The sequence below is a fragment of the Phoca vitulina genome, unplaced genomic scaffold (assembly GCF_004348235.1).
Source record: "Phoca vitulina isolate PV1807 unplaced genomic scaffold, GSC_HSeal_1.0 scaffold8, whole genome shotgun sequence".
Taxonomy (NCBI): domain Eukaryota; kingdom Metazoa; phylum Chordata; class Mammalia; order Carnivora; family Phocidae; genus Phoca; species Phoca vitulina.
In genome coordinates this window covers 46766932-46788947 of record NW_022589711.1, presented here as the reverse complement: position 1 = coordinate 46788947, position 22016 = coordinate 46766932, and the positions used below count along the sequence as shown (strand labels likewise).

At 39.1% G+C, this 22016-nt stretch overlaps 1 protein-coding gene across 1 annotated transcript in view; it reads left to right on the top strand.

Moving 5' to 3' along the window:
* The window catches only part of SLC12A8 (solute carrier family 12 member 8), a 125679-nt gene that overhangs the window by 87674 nt on the left and 15989 nt on the right, over window positions 1–22016 (top strand). The window contains exons 9-11 of the mRNA XM_032406254.1: window positions 1780–2422; window positions 14629–14723; window positions 15278–15395. Of these exons, the coding sequence (XP_032262145.1) occupies window positions 1780–2422; window positions 14629–14723; window positions 15278–15395 (856 nt within the window). The remainder of the gene's footprint in view (window positions 1–1779; window positions 2423–14628; window positions 14724–15277; window positions 15396–22016) is intronic.

The window sequence follows — 22016 nt, the reverse complement described above, 5'->3', positions numbered from 1 at the left end:
CTCTGAAGCTCTTGGGCAGGTGTTTTGGGGCAACAGGGTCTCTAACCCTCGGAGACTCAGGCTGATGACTTTGCTTTCATCCTGTGATTTCGAAGGTTGCTCTCTCTTCTGACGGTCAGGAAGGGGGAATGCACCTGGAGGAACACATGTGGGGGGTTTACAGGTCCGATCTGGAAGTGGCTTCCAGGTCTGCCCCTCCCCTTGCAGACTATTGGCTGTAAAGGAGCGGGGAGCAGTGGTGAGATCCCATATATATCTAAGGGTAAAGCTGACGGTATTTGCTGATGGAGATTGAGAGAATGAGAAAAGGCATCAAGAGTTTTGCTTGACTGAGCAGCCGGAAGGATGGAATTGCTATTTTCTGAGACAGAGACTACAGAAGAAGTAGATTTGATGGGTGGGAGATTGGGGGGTGAGCAGTTTGGTTTGGAACATTTGAGACCCTATTAGACATCAACTGGAAATGTTGAGTAGACAGTTGAATATTTAAGTCTAGATTTCAGGAGAACATTTCAGGCTGGAGATTCAGATGTGGGAGTTAAGAGCATAACACTGGTATTTAAAGTCAAGAGCCTGGTTGACATCACGTAGGAAGGGAATATAGATAGAGAATAGAAAGGGCATGAGGATGGAGCCCTGGGCTACTTTTTATTTTTTATTTTTAGATAGAGGGAGAGTGAGAGAGAGAATCCCAAGCAGCCTCCATGAGCTGAGCCGCTGAGGTCATGACCTGAGCTAAAATCAAGAGAGGGATGCTTAACAAACTGAGCCATCCAGGTGCCCTGCCCTGGGCTACTTTATTTATTTTTAAATTCAATTAATTAACATAGTGAATAGTGTAAAATATAGTGTAGAGGTAGAGTTCAGTGATTCATCAGTTGCATGTAACACCCTGTGCTCATTACATCACGTGCCCTCCTTAAGGCCCATCACCCTGTGACCCCATCCCCCTACCCTCCTGCCCTGGGCTACTTTAAATGTAGATTTCAGAGATGTGGAGAAGCCAGTCCTGGAAACTAATGAGGAGGGAGGCAAATCAGGAGAAGCAAGGCAAAGAAAGTCTTTCAAAGACCAAGGAGTGATCAGCTGGGGCTAATGTAGTTCTTAGGTCAAGGAAGATGAGGACCCAGAAGTGATTATTGCTTTGGGCCCAAGAACCATTTGAGTGACTGTGATGAATAGTTTCTGTGGAGCGACAAATTCTATGGAGTCAGCACATATTCACCACTCCTGTTCTCCTGCAGGTCCCCACACTCACCTCCATTAATACCAGACGTGTGTGAGTGCGTGTGTGGGAGCATGTGTATGTTTAGTTTCACAATTTCCCCACCACAGCCACCAGTGATTCTGTCCCATCTTCCAGACTCTGCCATTCCCCTTCAGGCCCTTTTCTCCATTATAATCTGGGAACTTTGCACCACTTTGACTTCCAAGACTGGTGCTAAAACTCAATGAGAAACAAAAGGAGAAATACTTGGGAAGTCCAAGTTCTATATGGTAATGCCCCATTTTAATAGTTACGAATACAGCCAATATCCATGGTGTGTTGGGAGCCGGCTCTGTGTAGTGCTGTGTCAGGCATTTTATGTGCATTAGCTCTGATCTCACAATAACCCCATGAGTTGAATATTATTATCCCAAGTTTGTAGACAATCAGTTATTAGCTGATTGGTAGAATCATCGTAGAAGTGGTTGGGCCATTATGAGTTGTATTTCTGTCGTGTAATGTGATTTTCTTCTGAAATTTCATAGTCCTGCGTATTATTTTTGTTTCTGCAGAAAGGGCCAAATAAAACACCTGTAGCTGCCATCTTCCTGACCAGCTTAGTGACCATGGCCTTTGTCCTTGTGGGCCAGGTGAACGTGTTAGCCCCCATCGTCACCATCAATTTCCTGCTGACGTATATTGCAGTGGACTACTCCCACTTCTCCCTGTCCATGGTTCCCTGCAGCCTTCCCCAGGTGCGTGAGTCGGTGCCCAAGGAGGGCACAGGAGCTCTCCGCTGCTCTGAGCACCTGCTCTTGGAGAAGGCTCCCAGCTATGGCTCTGAGGGCACGGCCCAAAGCCTCCCTGAGGGCACTCTGCTAGAATTCACCGAAGACGTGGATCAGCTCCTCCAGCTAACCAGGAAGCTTGAGACTAGCCGGCCGAGGCAAGGAGGCAGTGACGGGATCCCAGAAAGTAAGAAGGGGAACCACAAGAAGGCCACCAAGCAAACCCTACAAGATAGCTTCCTTTTGGACCTCAAGTCCCCAGCTTCCTTCCCTGCTGAGGGCTCTGACAGATTGCCTACCGCCTCCTGGGAGGGACAGGAGGCCTACTGGAATAAGCAGAGTGCCAGGAGTGAAGGGGTTCTGCCTGGAGGACCATGTACTGAACTTGTCCCTGAACCGAGCAACCAGCCTGTCCCAACTGGAGAAGGTGAGTGCCTTGAAATCACATTAGGGCCTCCTCATTTGAGATGACCACCTGCCTGGTTATCACAACCCCTTTTCATGCCCTTAGCCAGTTCACTTTATACCTGGGTTTAAAATCCTTGTCAATTTTGTGTGATATTTATTTTTTAAAGTTATATGCAGGGGGCGCCTGGGTGGCTCAGTCGTTAGGCGTCTGCCTTCGGCTCAGGTCATGATCCCAGGGTCCTGGGATCGAGCCCCGCATCGGGCTCCCTGCTCTGCGGGAAGCCTGCTTTTCCCTCTCCCTCTCCCCCTGCTTGTGCTCCCTCTCTCGCTGTGTCTCTCTCTGTCAAATAAATAAATAAAAATAAAAAATAAATTAAAAAATAAATAAAGTTATATGCAAACATCAGCTGCATTTGTAATTCTGCTCTGTTACAGTTGATTTTAAACAGAAATTTCTGTCTACTCTTGTACAGTAGAGCTGGGAGCCATGGCTAATAACTGAACATTAATTTCATTTTACTCAAAAATCAGCTGAGATATAATATCAACACAAGTGAGACCAATTTTTCCTTTCAAGAGAAGTGGAAATGTAACAAACTGTCTGCCTTAGTAGGTTTTGTCTGTGGAAGATGAATCTCCCAAACCAGGCAAGAGGGGATGGAGAAAAGATGGCTAAAGGAACACAGCTCTGCTTTGCTTTCTCAGATCTACAAACATGGAGGCACAGAAAAAGACTCTCAAAGAGAGGCTTACAGGTCATGAGAAATTCTGAGAGAAAGAAAGAATTCATAATTTTGACTCTTCCACATTTTAGGTGCTTTACATATGTTATTTCATGTAATATGATAGATGTTACATTTTTCCATTTTACAAATGAAGATCCCGGGGCCCAGTGAGGTCACAGAGAAGTCTCAGAGCTCATACTTTGCACAGCCGGGTGTCATACCCAGGTCCACTTGTATTGGAAGCCCATTACTCTTCTCTCTATTACCTGGCCCCGTGAGATCTATGTTTACAAGTGTGAGCAAAGAGGAGGAGACAGAGGGACATAGACAGAGATGTCTAAAAACAAATACTTTACATTCTCCCATACACTTGCTTTCCTTCTTTCCCTCCAAATTGGTGGGAGGTTTTTAATGATAGGAGCATTATTATAATTTTAAGAATTATTTTATTTTTATCAAAGTAATAAGTGTACAGTTTATTTTATTTTATTTTTTTTTTTTTTTAAAGATTTTATTTATTTGACAGAGAGAGACACAGCGAGAGAGGGAACACAAGCAGGGGAGTGGGAAAGGGAGAAGCAGGCTTCCCGCCGAGCAGGGAGCCCGATGTGGGACTCGATCCCAGGACCCCGGGATCATGACCTGAGCCGAAGGCAGACGCTTAACGACTGAGCCACCCAGGCGCCCAATAAGTGTACAGTTTAATAAGCCAAGTGGAATTAAAAGTAACCTAATTGGGGTTCCTGGGTGGCTTAGTCAGTTGAGCATCCGACTCTTGATTTTAGCTCAGCTCATATATCTCAGGGTTGTGGGATCAAGCCCCACTTTGGCCTTTGTGCTTGCATGGAGTCTTCTTGAGATTCTCTCTCTCCCTCTCCCTCTGCCCCCTCCCTGCTCACGCACCTGCGCTTACACACACATGCGCATATGCTCTCTCTCTAAAATAGTCTTAAAAATAAAATAAAATATCTTTTAAAAAGTAACATAATCAGAAATAGTAGCCCCCACTCTTCTATACCATCCCTTGTACCCTGCTCTGCTCCCTAGTCCCACTCCCAGAAAACCCCCCTTTCTTTCTTTCTTTTTTTTTTTTTTAAGATTTTATTCATTTATTTGCCAGAGAGTGAGAGAGCACAAGCAGGGGGAGCAGCAGAGGGAGGGAGATGCAGGCTCCCTGCTGAGCAGGGAGCCCAATGCGGGGCTTGATCCCAGGATCCTGAGATCATGACCTGAGCCCAAGGCAGACGCTTAACGGACTGAGCCACCAGGCACCCAATCCCCCTTTCAACCAAAAAGTTGCTTCTTCCATTAACCTTCATGTTACTAAATAATATAGTTGTATTTCTACTTCTTGATATGTCAGTTTCAGATATCATCTTTTGACTTCCTATTACGGTAAATGAAGTTTTAATTCATTTCTGCCACTCTGACTTCTCATCCAATGTCCCAGAGTACATATATCACGGTTTTTGATTAACTTAATAGCTAATATTCATATGATCATGATTAAGTAAATATTGCTTAACTCTGAGCCATATATTATACTATGATTACATTTTCTTTTTGTTCAACTTTTTCTATTTCCTGGAGTTAATAATTGCCTTGTTCTTAATTTGCTTGGTTTTCTGTAAAATCATTTTTCTCTAAATGCTTGACCAGATATATCAAATACCTCTTAATGTTATTTTCCAAGTGCTCAAATTCTTCAGAAATTTAACATATTCATTTCTTTTTTTCCCTTTGTTGTATGGCTCTCATCCTGTTCCAGTCTAGACTATCTGTTCTCTAAGCCTGCTACAAAACTATTATCTTGGAATTTCTCTCTTTATCACACTTCTATGTCAGATCCAGGGAATAAGAGATTTTTTGAGATACAATATTATACTAGATTTTTGCTTTTTTTTTTTTTTTTCCAACTCAGCATTGGATGATCTTCCTATGTTTGAAGAATTTCCAGTGTTATAAGTATGGTGAGAGGCAAAACAAGCCTTTTACACTCAAAACTGAAGATGTCAGATACTCAGTTTTCCAGCCTCTCCTATAGCTAAGAGTTCAGGCATGAAGCCAAGGCTCTCCTAATCAGATGAGCCCCCTTATACCTGGAATTGGGACCTAGAAACCTGAATAAATGGGGACTTCAAGGAACTCTCTGAAAGCCTGATATTAGCTGCAGGATGACTGCATTCCTGGCTCCAGTGTCCAGGGATTTCAGAATCAGCAGACTTCAGTGTCTAGACCTTGGTGCCTGCCACAGTAGTGTCCCCCCTAGACTGCTCTGACATATAACTTTGAGTGTTGTTCTTGGCCGAATAGCCCTGAACTTACTTTGCTAGCCTTTCTAGCTATTCTCAGAGGAAAGGCTAGGAAGTATGTTTTTACCTGCTCATTTTGCTACTTCATATGAAATTGTGTGGGTTTTTTTCTAAGGGAAAAAGGGAGATTGGGTAGCAACAGTCTATGCCACTATTATCATGATTTTAATTTTTAAGAGCTTTTGGTTTAACCCCAATTTGTCCTTATGCTTTTTTTTTTTTTTTGAGATTTATTTATTTATTTGAGAGAAAGAGAGAGAGCATGAGCGGGGGAAGGGGTAATGAGAGCGAATCTCCAGCAGACTCCCCATTGAGTGTGGAGCCTAATGTGGGGCTCAATCCCAAGACCCTGAGATCATGATCTGAGCTGAAATCAAGAGTCGGGCATTTAACCAACTGAGCCACCAGGCGCCCCACCCCCCACCTTTTAAAAAATCTGAACATCATCTCATTCTTGTTTTATGAGTACAACGGCTTATGTTATCTCTCCAGTAATATTACTTATTCTCCCTCTAGTCTTTTTCTGCTCTTTTTACTGACCTGTGTTCTCTAGATCCTTTTCGCTTTGGCTTGGTCTTTCTCTCTCTCTCTGATATTGGAGGCTTTACTAAAATGTCTGTTGATCTTTGATTTCTTTTCCTACTTAGAAGTGAAATACTAAAAAGCTGTTTAGAAGACCCACATACTGGTCAGGGCTTGTTGATTGGGGCACCTCACTGTAGAATGATTAGGGGGTAAGCTGGCTTTTTCATAGGAGGACCCCAGAAGACCCCCAAATGCAACTCTGTAGAGGTTTTCCTCTGGACTCTTTAGTTCCTCCAGAGGCGAGTCCTTTAATCTGTTGCCTCACCCACATGGCTGCTTGCATTCAGGGAGCAGGGGGAAGTAGGGGAGTTAGGGGTATCTTACTGTTTAGGATACAGACTTTCATTTAATTCCTTAGTTTCTAGCTCCATCCGCCTACTCTTTGCTGTGCCTGGTGTCCCAAGTCCAGGCACTCACTGGCTTGATTTCTTCAGAGGAAAGGGGTCAGGCGAAGAAGGAGTTGTTACCTAGCTCTGTGAGCAGAAGAAGGGCTCTTGGTGTCCAGCTGTTCCATATACAGTCTCACAACCAAACCTCTGCCCCTTAGCACTTCCCAGGGACATGGCATTGCCTGATCTTGAACTTTGCTGGGGTCTACCAGGGTGCATTGGGCTGCTCCTTGCCAGTATCCTCTCTGTAGACCCTAGAGTTCATTCTCATCTGCTCTGCTAACTCTGTTACCATTCCTCTGTCACCTTTCCATCTTTCAAGTCTTGTTTTTGTTTTCTCTCTCATTCTCCTTGTGTTTGTGGATTTATGCCTAATTTAATTTTTTTCTGTCTTCTCAGTGGGTTTTCAGGAGAGACATGTGGTCAGTTTGTAATGTTTAGTCAATGAAGTGCTTGCTGCCCAGTTGCCCAATTGTAAAATGTCATAGCTGTTGACCACTCCCTCTCTTCTATCCTCACTGCCTGTACCTTGGTGCAGACCTTTCCCATCCAGCACCCAGTCTCTTGTTAAGTCTGCAAACTAGACTCTTGCCTCCAGATTCTCCCACATCCTATTTCTCCTTCTCATTGTCCACTGAATAATCTTTCTAAAATAAAACTCTCATCATGTCTCTCTTACTTAAAAACTTTCAGTAGAATCTAATCTCTTCCATCTAAAGTCCAAGATCCTTGGTTTGATTTGCAAGGTTCTTTACAATCCTGCCCTATATTACCTTTTTGGCCATTTTTCTCCTTACAGCCCATACTCTGTATTTCCAGTTACACTTAGACTAGTGCCCCAAACACATCTTGTTCTTTATTCCTTCCTGTCTTTGCATATGCTGTTCTGTCTTCATAGTTGCTTCACCTCCTGCTTCTACATTTGGAAAACTCCAATTTATAGTTTAAAATCCATCTGACTTTTTATATCCATTTATACCCCCTCTGAGAAGGCTTTCCTGATTTCCTCTCCTGTGCAAGCATAACATTTGATCCATGCTAGTAGTATAAAGAATTAACACATTGTTTTATGCATTTAAATCAAATTTGTTTACACATTTGTTTTCAGGCCTACATGTCTGTCTGTCTTACGGAAAAGAAATATTAGTTTCATTTCTTTACCCCTACTGTGGCTTTTCTTTAGTCACAAGCCATGTCTTTCCACCTTATATTCATCACAGTATTCCTGCACAGTACACAGCATGCAACAAACACTCATAAAAGGCTAAATTGATGCACAATTGAGAAAATATTAGCTTAAAAAATGAAACATTGATCAATAAAGTAGAGTAGAAAGAGTTATACTATTATAAGAACCTAATCTGTGACAAACCAGATGTCATACAATAATAAGAATCAAATCACTATTGAGTAAACATTGTTGAAATCAAATGGATCAAAAAGATTAACCTGGGCTGTATTTTATACCTTATATAGCCATGAATTCCTTATTTATAACAGCTGTGCAAGAGAGATATTTCTGACTATTGAAGACATCATCAAAGACAAAGAGGATCTGATTAAGTAGAAATAAAAGACATTTGTACAACACAGTGTCACAGAAGGAAACAATTATTCTGACAAGCACAGCTGATAAAAGCATACCGTCCAATGCATATTATTTTTTAAAATAGGAAGGTCAAACTCCAGATTCTACTAAAGAGAAGTGTGTAGATGAATATGCAGTTTACATTTGAAAAATCAATGCCCAGACTCGTTCATTGTTCATTCAACAAACTTTTATTGTTAATTGTTAAATATTGTTGGTAGCTAAAAATAGCCAGTATTTTTCAAGCTTGTCCATGTTCTTGGCACTGAGATAAGCACTTAACAGATTATCTCATGTAAGCTCAGAGTTAGGCATTGTTATTATCTTTTTACAGAGGCTTAGAGAAGTTAAACATTTGCTCAGGTTATGAGACAGCCAGATTTTGAAATCAGGTCCTTTTCACTTTAGGTCCTGTGCTCTTAACCACTACACAAAACGTATGCTACTTGCTGATAGTATGTACTATGAACTAGGCCATCACATTAATTCAAAGAACACAAATTAAACCACCTTTAAAATATCATTGCACATCTATTAAGCTATCAAAAATTTAAATAAAAAATAGTAGGTCTGTGGTAATCAGGTATATGTACACATTGCTGGACGCAATTCCAGTGGATTCATTCCTTCTGGATCTGTTGATTAAAGTTTGTCATCAAATTTGGGAGCCATTATTTCTGCAAATATTTATTCTGCTCTTCTCTTTCTCTCCCATCTCTATAGGACTCCAATTACACATTAATTGGTATACTTTACATTGTCCCCCAGGTCTCTGAGGCTCTGTTCCTTTTTCTTCCACCTTTTCCTCTCTGTTCTTCAGTTTGGATAATTTCTACTGATCTATCTTCAAGTTCACTGATACTTTCTTCTGCCATCTCAAATCTGCTGTTGAGCCCATATAGTAAAGTTTTTATTTCTGTTATTTGACCTTCTAACTGTAGAATTTTCATTTGCTTTTTTTTAGATTTATTTATTTATTCGAGAGAGAGAGAGAGTGTGTGAGCGTGTGTGTGTGTGTACGTGAGAGTGGATGGAGGGAGAGGGACAAGCAGACTCCACGCTGAGCATGGAGCCTGACTCAGGGCTGGATCTCATGAGGTCATGACCTGAGCCAAAATTAAGAGCCCAACGCTCAACCAACTGAGCCACTCAGGTGCCCATGATTTTTTTTTTTTAATGTTAATATGTCTCTGTTGATATCCCCTATTTTGAAATAACTGCCATCATATTTTCCTTAAGATTTTATTTGTTTATTTGAGAGAGAGAGTGAGCAGGGGAGGGGCAGAGGGACAGGCAGACTCCCTCCTGAGTGGGGAGCCCAACATGGGGCTTTATCCCAGGACCCTAAGATTGACCTGAGCTGAAGTCAGACACTTAACCAACTGAGCCACCCAGGAGCCCCTAAGGTTGTATTTTTATTTAATTCTTTGAATATATTTATCATACTAGCTGCTTTGGAGTCTGTCTGCTAAACCCAGCATGCAGGCCCACTCACTCAGTTTCTTTTTATTGCTTTTTCTCCAAAGCAGGGTCAGTTTCCTGTTTCTTTGCAAGTTTTATAATTTTTGGTTGAATACTGGACAATTTAGATAATATAGTGTGGCAACTCCTGATTCTGGTATATGTTTCCAAGTTTTTGTTTGTTTTAGTAAATTTCCCGGATTTGAACTATGGAATCTCTCTCCTCTGTGGTGTGTGGATTCTGATGTCCTTACTCAGTTTTTTATTCTTATTTTTAATTTTTAGCTTGGCTTCCTGGGGGTTGCCCTTGAGTCTATGTGGCCCATGAGGCTCCACCCTCTGCCAGTGGATCTGTGTGTAGGTTGGGAAGCAGTCAAAGTTGCAGCTAGTTCTCCAGTCTCCCCTGGCTTTTACTTTTTGCCAGTCTCTCTTTGGTCTCCTCAGGCAGGAGCAGTTTTCCAGTCAGCCAGGGAAATATGGGGAGATCTAGTTCTTCTATAGTGCTTCTGTGGCTCTCTCATTTCTAGATATTTCCATTAAATTTCTGGTTGGTCCACGGCTTGCCCTAGCTGGGTCCACAACCTCAGGCTAGCAAAGCTGAGGACTTTTCCCCTCCCAGTTTCCTACTGTATTCACCACATTTAGCTTATAAAGGCACAACTCACAAGTTTGTCCCCTCTGACAGCAAAACTGCCAGTTTCTGACTGGCTCCATGCTGGTAAGAACTGGGATGGGGATGGGAGGCCAGGCCAGAGGCTCTCACTGTTCTCACCCTCAGTTCCAGCAGTTTTTGAAAAATAAATACTTCTTAATTACTTGTCTCCATTTGGTTTCTAGAGCCCTGAGTGATTGCTTTTTATTATTTTGTCTAGTTGTATACTTCTTGTGGAGAGGATTCACTGACCTCTTCATATTGCCATAGCTGACAGTCCCTCTGGTTCATTCTTCTTCTTCTTTTTTTTTTATTTTTAATTTTTATTATTGCTGTATAGTTGACATAACGTCTCCAGTTCATTCTCTCTAGAGAATGATCTTTCATGATGTAACAAGAAATATAAAACTATTTAATTGCTCTGACTCTCTAAATCTATTTGGGGGAATTGTATATCAAGGAAACAACTCAAAACCAAACAATAAACCATAAGATGTGTTCAAGATTTTCGTAGCTATATTGTGTTAACAAAAAATTAGACGTAACTTAAATGTGCAACATTTGGAAAGTGGTTAAAAGAATTGTATTATCAACATAATAAAATACCACATGGACTTGAAATATGATCCTTTGTGGACTCTGCACATTCTTAGTTTATATATATTAACTAGAAGTATGTGTTTATTTATTCTGATAAAGATATGGAGTATATTTTCAGAGATGGTTTAATATTTATTTTAAGTGCCTTCTATAAAATTACTTAATTTGTTATTTTAAAAATTGACATAATTATGTTTATTGTATTTGATATTTTTAACATGCCTGATGCATGGTTTTGTTTACCTGTTTGTTTTGCAAATAAGGCATGATAAAGTAAAGTTGCTTTCTTGATTACTATTCTAGAATTTATAACATGAGAAACTGTCCCCTCCCACACTAGTCTGTAAGACTTTCTTCTTTCAGCAAAATCCTTGACAAGAGAAAAAAATTCTTTTAGTCATTTTCAAAGGGTTTTGAAACCATAGTTGTTCAGAATTCTGAATAATTGTCTGCCTGCTTTATTGTGCCTATTCAAAGTAGTTGAGCATCCTTGCATGAATTTTCCCTCACATTGCTGCTGTATAAAACTGCATTGTGCTTGCCTGGAAGGCACACCTCTTTCTTCTGTTTCCCCCCAGGTTCCTCAGAAAACATACACGCACATACAGTTCCCTTAGGTACAGTGTAATTGAGGTTGTGTGAGATTGAGATTAACTGTGAAAAGGTGAGCTTAACATTTCACAGATCTCAGAGAGGCAAAAATCTAAGTCCTTAACCAATACTGTTCCTTCTTAATAACCAAGGGGGCAACTGTATTTCACTAAGCCTGTGATTGGAAAAATGAATCATGCCTCGGGCATGTTAAAATTGTATAACTTAATTAATGGCAATCAACAGTATTCCTACTTTTTTTAAAAAAAGTAATAAAGTCATTAATTCAAATCAATCATAAACTTTGGCAGAGTTTATTTTAATCCACAATTAAAGAGGAGACATTTATTGAGCACTTCCTATACACAAACTTCTAAATGCCAAGATTTGGCATTTAGAGATGTAAAAAGACAGTCATTGCCCTCAAGGTATGGAGATACAAAAGATAAGTATGATAGTTGGAAGCACATGATGAAGGCAGACAGATGCTGAAAGGATAGAAACTACTTTGGGGGCTAGGATAGTTTCTTTATTCATTTAACCACATGTATAGAACATTTCCTACATTTCAAACGCTGTTCCAGGTGTGGGGGAACATTCTGAATAGACATAGAAGGTCTCTGCTGTCCTTGAGCTTGCATTCTAGGAGGGGAAGACACATACTAAACAAGCAAACAAATATATACTGTAACGTCAGTAAGTGATAGCTACTATGATGAAGAGTAAAGCAGGGTAACAGGATAGAGAGAGGCGATGGTGGGGAGAAAGGGTACTGTTTCAGATAGGTTTGTCAGAAAAGATATCTCTGAGAAGAGGATTTTTTTTTTTAAAGGTTTTATTTATTTATTTGACAGAGAGAGATAGCGAGAGCAGGAACACAAGCAGGGGGAGTGGGAGAGGGAGAAGCAGGCTTCCCGCTGAGCAGGGAGCCCGATGTGGGGCTCGATCCCAGGACCCTGGGATCATGACCTGAGCCGAAGGCAGGCACTTAACAACTAAGCCACCCAGGCACCCCAAGAAGAGGATATTTTAATGGAGAATCTAATTGTATAAAATAGTGAGCCATGTAGGTATGTGGGGGAAGAGTTCCAGGCAGAAGAAATGGCATGTATAAAGGTACAGGTGAGAATAGGATTGGCAAGTTCCAAGAACAGCAGAAGTCCAGCAGTAACTTGAGAGGAGTGGGCTAGGGGAGAGAGGTAGGAGATGAGTACATGAGAAAAGTGGAGGTCAGTGCACTGTAGGGCCATGCAGGCCAGGGTTGTGATATGATCAGGTTCAGGCTTCAAGAAGATCACTTAAAGAAAGAAAAAAAATCACTGGCTTTGTGAGGAATGTATTGTATAGAGAGAGGTAAGAGAAAGAGCCAAGCCTGTTGGAGATATATTAAGGCAGACTAAACTGCTATAATAATAATAATAAATAGTGGCTCAAACACAATGGAAATTTATTTCTTACTTGCATTAATAGTCTAGGAAGGCTCTCCTCCATGCACTGATTCTGGGACTCAGGCTCCTTCCATTCTTTTGACTGTATTATCCCTTAGTACCTTGTCATATAAAGTCAAGACTCAGTTACCATGTTCAGATTTACAGGCACAGAGAAGAGGCATACGTGTTTTCTCAAAGACCTTGGTGCTGAAGTGGTACTTACCACTTTTGTTCATATTCCACTGGTGAGAACTTAGTCATGTGACCACACCTCACTGCAAGAAATCCTGGGAAATGTACTATGACTGTGGTCTCTACTATAGGAACACACTACAGTAAATCAGATGAAAGATGAAAGTGGCTTGGATTAGGATGGGAACAATGAAGGTGGTAAGGAGTGGTCATATTTTGGATATATTTTGGGGGTAGAATCAACAGGAATTACTGATGGAATAGACGTATTTGTGAGGAAAAGAGGGGTTAAGGATAAATCTTCGATAGTTGAGTGAATGGTGGTATCATTTATTCAGATAAAGAAGACTTGGGGAGAATAGATTTCTGCTTTAGCCATGTTAAAGCTTGATTTGCTTGTTAGCCAGGTAAGGGGAGATATTAAGAAGACAACTAGGTATTCACAACTTCAGTTCAGGGGAGAGGTTGATGATGATGTCTACTTGGAACATCAGCATGTGGATAGTATATAAAGCCATTTGGGACTAGATGAAATCTCCTAGAAGTGAGTATATTTGGAAATAAGAAGAGTGCCAGGGACTGAATAAATGCTGGGATACTCCAGTATTTGAGAGTTGGAAGAGGGTGGTAATCCAGCAGAGGAGACTAAGAAGGAGTGGCCAGTGAGAGAGGAGGAAAACCAGGGGAGTAAGGCATCCTAGAAACCAAGAGAAGAAAGTGTTTCAATAAGAAGAAAGAGACCACATGTGTTAGATGCTGTCTGAAAGGTCCAGTAGAATGAGGGCTGTGAATTGACCATTGAATCTGAAAAGTTTCAAGTCACTGACAACCTTAGGAAGAGTGGTTTTAGTGGAATGTTATATACAATCTTAAGAGTGGGCTGAGGAAATAATGGGAGGTAGAGACTGTAGAGGCAATTCTTATGAGGAGTTTTGCTATAAGGAAGGTAAATAGAGCAGTAACTAAGGAGTGGACTGGGAAATATTTGTTTAAGTGGGAGAAATTACAGTGTATTTGTATTTGATGGGGATGATTCGGTAAAGGATGGAGAAATTGATAATGCGAAAGCAAAGCCCTTGAACAGGGCACAACTGGAGGGGTTTGCCTTAGGTAAGAGCTGGGACTGTTCGTCCCACTGTGAAAGGAGGAAAGGTAGAAGAGAGGGTACAGATGCAAGTAGCCTGGTAGACTTGTGATGAGAGCATATAAAAGCTCTGTTTGAGAGGAGAAGCTGTAAATTTGTTACATCAGAGAGTAGGAGAATGAGTTGACTAAGTACAAGACTGCTGAGGAATGCTGAAGCATGGAAGAAGGTGAGGTAAGCAAGGGAATGCTGCAAGTCTTATAGAATCTTAGCTAGGTAAGAGGGTAGTGAAAAGAGGAAGTAGGTAATAGAAAGCAAAAACATACTAGGGCAAATTGACGGAAGATTCCTTTGTAGGCTATGAATAGTTGGGGTAAGAGACAGCAGAGTAAATTTTTAAAAAAAAGAGGTGATAGGCAGAGGTAGATGGATTGAGATTACTCATAAACAAGCCTTAAGTGTGGTCAAGGGAGTTAATGGTTGAGGTGAATGGAAGTTGTTTTTTAGGCTGAGCTACAAAATTGGAGAAGAGGAATTCATAGGTATTTGCTCATAAAAATAGAAAAGGGTTTGGTAACAAATTGGTAACCAAGGATTTGGCTCATTTATTTTTTAGATTTCTTCCTAAAGTCTACGCTCCGAGAACAAGATATCCAGAGATCAACTTCCTTCTACACCCACGTGTGCAACCCCTGGGTCTCCCTGTTAGGGGTGAGTAACTTCATTTTTATCCCAATTGTCCTTGAGAAAGAATTCAGTTAGAGATGTCAATCTAGGAGGCTGCATAGGGGAGAGGAGAAAGGAGAGTCTTAACGAGGAGTAATGTGATTTAAGTATGTTACATTAGAGTTTAGATGAGACTACAAATGGCAAGATTATATTTAATGAACCACTTATTTTAATCAATGGTTTACTTTAAAAATAATTAATCATCCGTGATAACCTCTGGGTCACTAAATTTCTAGCTATAGCAAATTAGCATAATTTCACTCTAATTTGTTTCTTCTAAGGAGGGGTAGGACAAGGAGCTAGGGTAGAATATCTATTTATTGATAGTTTTGATTATAGGGTACTTTTGGGTGGATGTTTTCTCAAATATCTGCTTAAGGGAGGTTTTGAATTATATGTGAACTTCAACTATTCAGAATTTATAGTGATCAGAGGTTGATGAGAGGGACTGTTGTTTCTTACGGCCCTGGCCTTGTGGCTTGCTTACCATGTGATATACCATTAGATGACTTGCCCTTCCTACTCTGTTTCCACAGGCTTTTGGGTCTCTTCTCATCATGTTTGTGATCCAGTGGGTCTACACCCTCATTAACATGGGTGTTGCTGCTGTTGTATATTTCTACATTGGTCGGGCCAGTCCAGGGCTTCACCTTGGTAAGCAGCAGAGTCTTTTTGCCACCATCTTCCTTCTTCTCTTTTAGCATTCATTGAAAAAATGTGTTTTGAGCACCTATTAAATGCCAACATTGACTCACCTATGAATCCCATTTTCAAGTAGCTTATAGTCTAGGAGGAAAAATATAACATGCACACAAATGGTAACAAATAAAAAATAATAACAACTTGTTGGGCCATAAGACATATGGCAGTAAAATTAATAACAATAGCACAAGGGCCAGGAGGAAAGAAATGGAAATATACTGTTTTAGGTTTCTGATACTACTGTGAAATACTATAATATTACTTAAAGGTAGACCATGATAAGTTAAAAAGGTATACTACAAACCCTAAAGCAGCCACTAAAATAATACAACGAAGAAGTATAGCTAATAAGCCAATAAAGAAGATAAAATTGAATTTAAAAAAATACTCAAATCGAAATAAAGCAGGAAAAAAGAAAATGATAATAAAGGGCATATGAGGGCGCCTGGGTGGCTCAGTTGGTTAAGCGACTGCCTTCGGCTCAGGTCATGATCCTGGAGTCCCTGTATCGAGTCCCGCATCGGGCTCCCTGCTCAGCAGGGAATCTGCTTCTCCCTCTGACCCTCCCCCCTCTCGTGTGCTCTCTCTCTCATTCTCTTTCTCTCAAATAAATAAATAAAATCTTTAAAAAAAAAAAAATGGCATATGAGACAAACAGAAAACAAATGGCAAGGTGGTTTATATAAACCTAGCCATAGCAATAAACATACTAATTATAAATGGTCTAAACATTCCCAATTAAATGGTCTAAACACTGATACTGTCAGATTGAATAAAAAAGCATGATCCAACTATATGCTGCCTACAAGAAATCTACTTTAAATATAAAGGCAAAAATATATTAAGAGCAAAAGGGAGGGAAAAGATAATCTCATGATAACATGAATCAAAACAAAACTGAAGTGATTATATTAACATCAGACAAAATAGATTTCAGAGAACAGAATATTATCAGAGATAAAGAGGGTCATTTCAGAAAAGTAAAGGGAAAAATTCATCAAGAGGACAAAACAAACCTTAACACTTACGCATTTAGAAACAGCTTTAATAACATGATGCAAAACCTGACAGACTTGCAAAAAGAAATAGAAAAGTTCATAATTATAGTCAGAGATTCCAATACCTCTCTCTCAATAATTGCTGAAATAAGTAGGCATAAAATCAATAAGGCTTTAGAAGACTTGAAGAACCTTGTCAACAAACTTGACCAAACTGACATTTATAGAACATTCCACCTAACAACAGAATATACATTCCTTTTGAGTATACATGAAACATTTACCAGGATAGACCATAGTCTAGGATTAAAAAATGTTTAATAAATTTTAAAAAGTTTAAAAACCTATATGGAAAATAAACATATTTGTCTTTACCAAAAAAAAAAAAAAAAAAAAAAATTAAAAAGTTTAATAAATTTTAAAAAGTTTTTAAAAAGGTTAAATAAATTTAAAAGCATTCAAGCAAATTCAAGAACAAACTATGTTCCTTGACTAAGGGGGAGGTAAATTAGAAATAAGTAATAGAATGATATTCCAGGTATCAAAATATTTAGAAACTAAAGAACACTAAATAACACTAAATGACTAAGAACACTAAATAAACTAAAGAAACTAAATAACTGATGGCCCAAAGAAGACATAAAAAGTGAAATTACAAAGTATTTTGAACTGAACAAAAATGAAAATGTAACATCTCAAAATTATGGGATGCAGCTAATGCAATAGTTAGAAGGAAATTTATCACATCAAATGCATATATTAGAAAAGAAGACTAGAAACCAATATTGTACTGTATGTTAACTACCTAAAATTAAAAAAAAAGAAAAAGAAAAGAGGAAAGTTCTGAAATCAATGACCCCAGCTTCCAACTTAAGAAACTAGAGAAAGAAGAAAAAGGAAAAAATAAAGATCAAAGTAGAAATCAATAAAAATCTTATATAGAGAGAATGCAACGAGACAAAAATCTGGTTATGCAAGATCAATAAAATTGACAGGTCTCCAGCTAGACTGATAAGTATAAAAGGAGAGAAGGCACAAAAATACCAATATCAGGAATGAGAGAGATGATATTACTAGCATCTACGGATGTAAAAGTAAAACAAAGAAATATTACAAATAGCTATATGCCAATAAATTTGGCGACTGAGATAAACTGGACAAATTCCTTGAAAGATGGAAATATCAAAGCTCACTCTAGAATATAGGGCTATTTAGGTAATCTCAATACCTTGTCATTAAAAACCTGCCCACAGAGAAAACTCTAGGCCCCGATGGCTTCACTAATGCAAACTGTCAAATATTTAAGGAAGAAAGAATATTAATTCTGTAGAAACTCTTTGGAAAACTCTACACCAATACCCCTCATGAATGTAGATGCAAAAAAATCATAACAAAATTTTAACAAGTTGAATATAAAAATGTATAAAAAGGATAATACATCATAACAAAATGGATGTACCCCAGAATTCGAGGTTTAACATTCTAAATCAATTAGTGTAATATTCACAAACTACAAGGGGAAAACTACAAGCATTTCTGAGAAGAAGTTAAAGAGGAAATTAAAGAAATAAATGAAGAGATCTACTGTGTTTTTGAATTGGAGGATTCAATATTCGTAATGTCAGTTCTCCCCAAACTGTCCTATAATTCGACACAATCCCAGTCAAAATCTCAGCGGCCTGTTGTGGAGCAACTGGCAAGCAGATTCCAAAATATTCGCATGGAAATGCAAAAAACCTATAGTAGTCCAACCAGCTTTGTAAAAGAACAGAGTTGAACTTACATTACCTGATTTTGAGACTGATTATAAATTAAAGCAATTGAGATAGCATGGTATTGGCATCAAGATAGACAAATCAGTGGCCAAAGTAGAGAGTCTAGAAACTAGCCCCTACATACATGGTCAGTTGATTATCAAAAACCGTACAAAGGCAATTCAGTGGAAGAAAAGTCTTTTTAGCATACAGTGCTAGAACAATTGGAAATCCATATTCAAAAATTAAGCTGCAATTGCATACATCATACAATACAAAAATAACTCAAAATGGATCATAGAACTAAATGTAAAACCTAAAGTTATAAAATTTCTAAAATAAAATGTAGGAAACTGTGACTGAATGAGGCGGATTTCTTAGATACAACACTCAATGCAGGAAAAGAGTTGATAAATTGAACTTCCTCAAAATTAAGATCTCTGATCTTCCACTGGTAAAGACATGCAAAGGTCGGGGTGCCTGGGTGGCTCAGTCAGTTAAGCTCAGGTCATGATCCCAGGGTTCTGGGATTGAGCCCCGCATCAGGCCCCCTGCTAAGCAGGGAGTCTGCTTCTCCCTCTCCCACTCCCCCTGCTTGTGTTTTCTCTCTTTGTCAAATAAATGAATAAAATCTTAAAAAAAAAAAAAAAGAAAACGCAAAGGCAAGCCACAGACTGTGGGAAAATATTAGCAATTCACATATCCGATAAAGGACTTGTATCTAGAACACATAAAAACTCTCAAATTTCAATAATAAGGAAATGACAACAAAAATGGGCAAAGATTTTAAATAGATTTCATCAAAGAACATAAATGGATGGCAAAATAAGCACATGAAAAGATGCACAATGTGAGTGGTCATTAGGAAATTCAACTAAAATCACAACATACTACTATACACCTATTAATATGACTAAAATTAAAAGTACTGACCATGTCACCTGTTGAAGATATGGAGCAACTAGAACTATCATATACTGCTGGTGGGAATGTAAATGATACGATCACTTTGTAAAACAGTGTGGCAGTTTATTAAAAAGTTAAACAGGGGAGGTGGGTGGGGCGATGGGTGAAATTGGTGATGGGGATGAAGGAGTGCACTTGCTGTGGTGAGCGCTGGGTGATGTAGGGAACTGTTGAATCACTATATTGTACACCTGAAACTAATATAACACTGTATGTTAGCTAATTGGAATTAAAATTTAATAAAGACATTGATAAATAAATAAATAAATAAATAAGTAAAGTTAAACATATACTTGCTATATGAACCTGCTACTGGACTCCTAGTTATTTACCCAAGTGAAATGAAAGCGTATGGCCATAAAAAAAAAAAAAAAAACATGCACATGAATATTCATAGCAGCTTAATTTGTAAATAGCCCCAAACTGGAAACAACTCAAATGTCCACCAAGAGGTGATTCTATAAATGAATTGTAGTATAACCATACAATGGAATACTACTCAGCAATAAAAAGAATGAACTTTTTTTTTTAAGAATGGACTATTGAGGGCGCCTGGGTGGCTCAGTTGGTTAAGCGACTGCCTTCGGCTCAGGTCATGATCCTGGAGTCCCGGGATCGAGTCCCGCATCGGGCTCCCTGCTCGGCAGGGAGTCTGCTTCGTCCTCTGACCCTAACCCCTCTCGTGTGTTCTCTCTCTCTCAAATAAATAAATAAAATCTTTAAAAAAAAAAAAAAAAAAAAGAATGGACTATTGATACATGCAGTAACATGGATGAATCTCAAAATAAAGATGCTGAGTGAAAGAAACCAGACAAAAAGAGTACATAGTGTAGTATTTCATATATGTATAACTAATATATTTTATGTATAATTTATATATAAACCAGACAAGAAGAGTGCATAGTATACTATTTCATATATATGTAATTACTGAAAATGCAAAGTAATCTATAATGACAGCAGATCTGTGGTTGCCTTTGGGTGGGGTTTGTGGGTGGGGGGATGCGTGGGAAGGAGGTCTTATGAAGCAGCTTGAGGAAGCTGTTGGACGTGATGGATACGTTCATTATCTTGTTTGTGGTGATGGCTTCACAGTACATACATGTGTCAACACTTCCCAAATTTTACACTTTAAATACATGTAGTTGTTCTAAAAATGTACTAATTTGTTTTAATTAGTAAGGTTAAACAGAGGCACAGAAATGGTAAGATACACACACACACAGAAATGATAGTCACGAAGGAAGAAGTTTATGCTGACAGCTCCCTAGAAACAGGAGGCATGGCATGCCACTCAGGGCCAAGTGGGGAAGGACCAGCGTCGGTCAGGAGGCAGAAGAGGAAGAGGGGAGAACATGGCCCAGAGCCATTACTGAAGTTTTAATGGGAAGGGATGGGCGAGGCAGGTAGGTAGCTGACACATTTAGGATTGGATAGTTTGAGTAATTTTGGTGGGCTCTGGGATATAAAAGTGGTCACTGGCTACCCAGTACCTGGCTCTGGGGTGATTTAGGGCAGGGGAGTATTGGCTTGGTGTGTGGGAGTTTAACAAAGAAGGTAATTGGGGGTGAGGGCTCTGGATTTGTTGGTTTGTACATCCAAAGTATGCTCACAGGGGAGTTGTTTGCTATCTCTAGGAATTACCTCCCACCTCCAGGATTAAGGTCACAAATTCCAGAGCGTCAAGAATCTAGAAAGTAAGAAAACACAATCAGTACTCTAATTGTATTCCGTTATTCCTCAATAATAAAGCTGTTTAAAAAGTACAGTTGAGAGCCCTTTTCAGCAAAATACTATGATGCCCCAATTTATTTATTTATTTATTTATTTATTTATTTATTTATTTATTTATTATTTTTATTTATTTGACAGAGAGAGAGAGACAATGAGAGAGGGAACACAAGCAGTGGGAGAGGGAGAAGCAGGCCTCCTGCTGAGCAGGGAGCCCGATGTGGGGCTCCATCCGAGGACCTGAGCCGAAGGCAGACCCTTAACGACTGAGCCACCCAGGTGCCCCTGATGCCCCAATTTAAAATAAAGCAATAAATGGTTTCAAGTTCTAACTAAATCAAACCATAACAATCCAGGCAAAATGAAAAGAAAAAAAAAGTTCTTCAGAATTGGAACAGTCTGATGTATAGTTTTGAAAGAAAAGCACATCAAACATTGTAAGTCCCATTTACATTAAAAATAATGCTTTAGAAAAAGTCATGCTAGGGAGAGGTCCTCCTATCAGCTAGTTTAAGGAATAGAATACATTTTGATTAACATAGGGATTATATTAGTGATTGCTTCTGAATTTCTTAGAAATTACTTTGATATTAAGAAATTTAAATATTTCCCAGAAATTTCTTCACACGAAAATATGAAATAAAATTTCAGGCCAATCTACATCTAGAATTTAGATAATTTAGAATCCAAATGATCACAAATAAGTAAGTTCAGTAAAATGTTTATGTTTATTTTCTTCCTTCCAACAATATCAAAATATATTAGAAACTTTCTCTTGCAATTGCAGATATTAATGCAAATCTAAAATTTGTCCCCCCCTTTAACCACATGAACCCTAAATGAAACTGAGGAAATATGTATTATCAGCTACATCCTGTAGACATTAGCCAAGATTCTAACGTAAGCCCCATAATGCTAATGTCCTGATTATATATTGAATACTATCTTATCAACCAATTTTCAACCAGCCATTTAGATAGATAGACGATAGACAGATAGATAGATAGATAGATAGATAGATGATACAAAATTGGAGAAACATTTTTTTAAAATTTTACTTGATTATGGGCGCCTGGTTGGCTCAGTTGGTTAAGCGACTGCCTTCGGCTCAGGTCATGATCCTG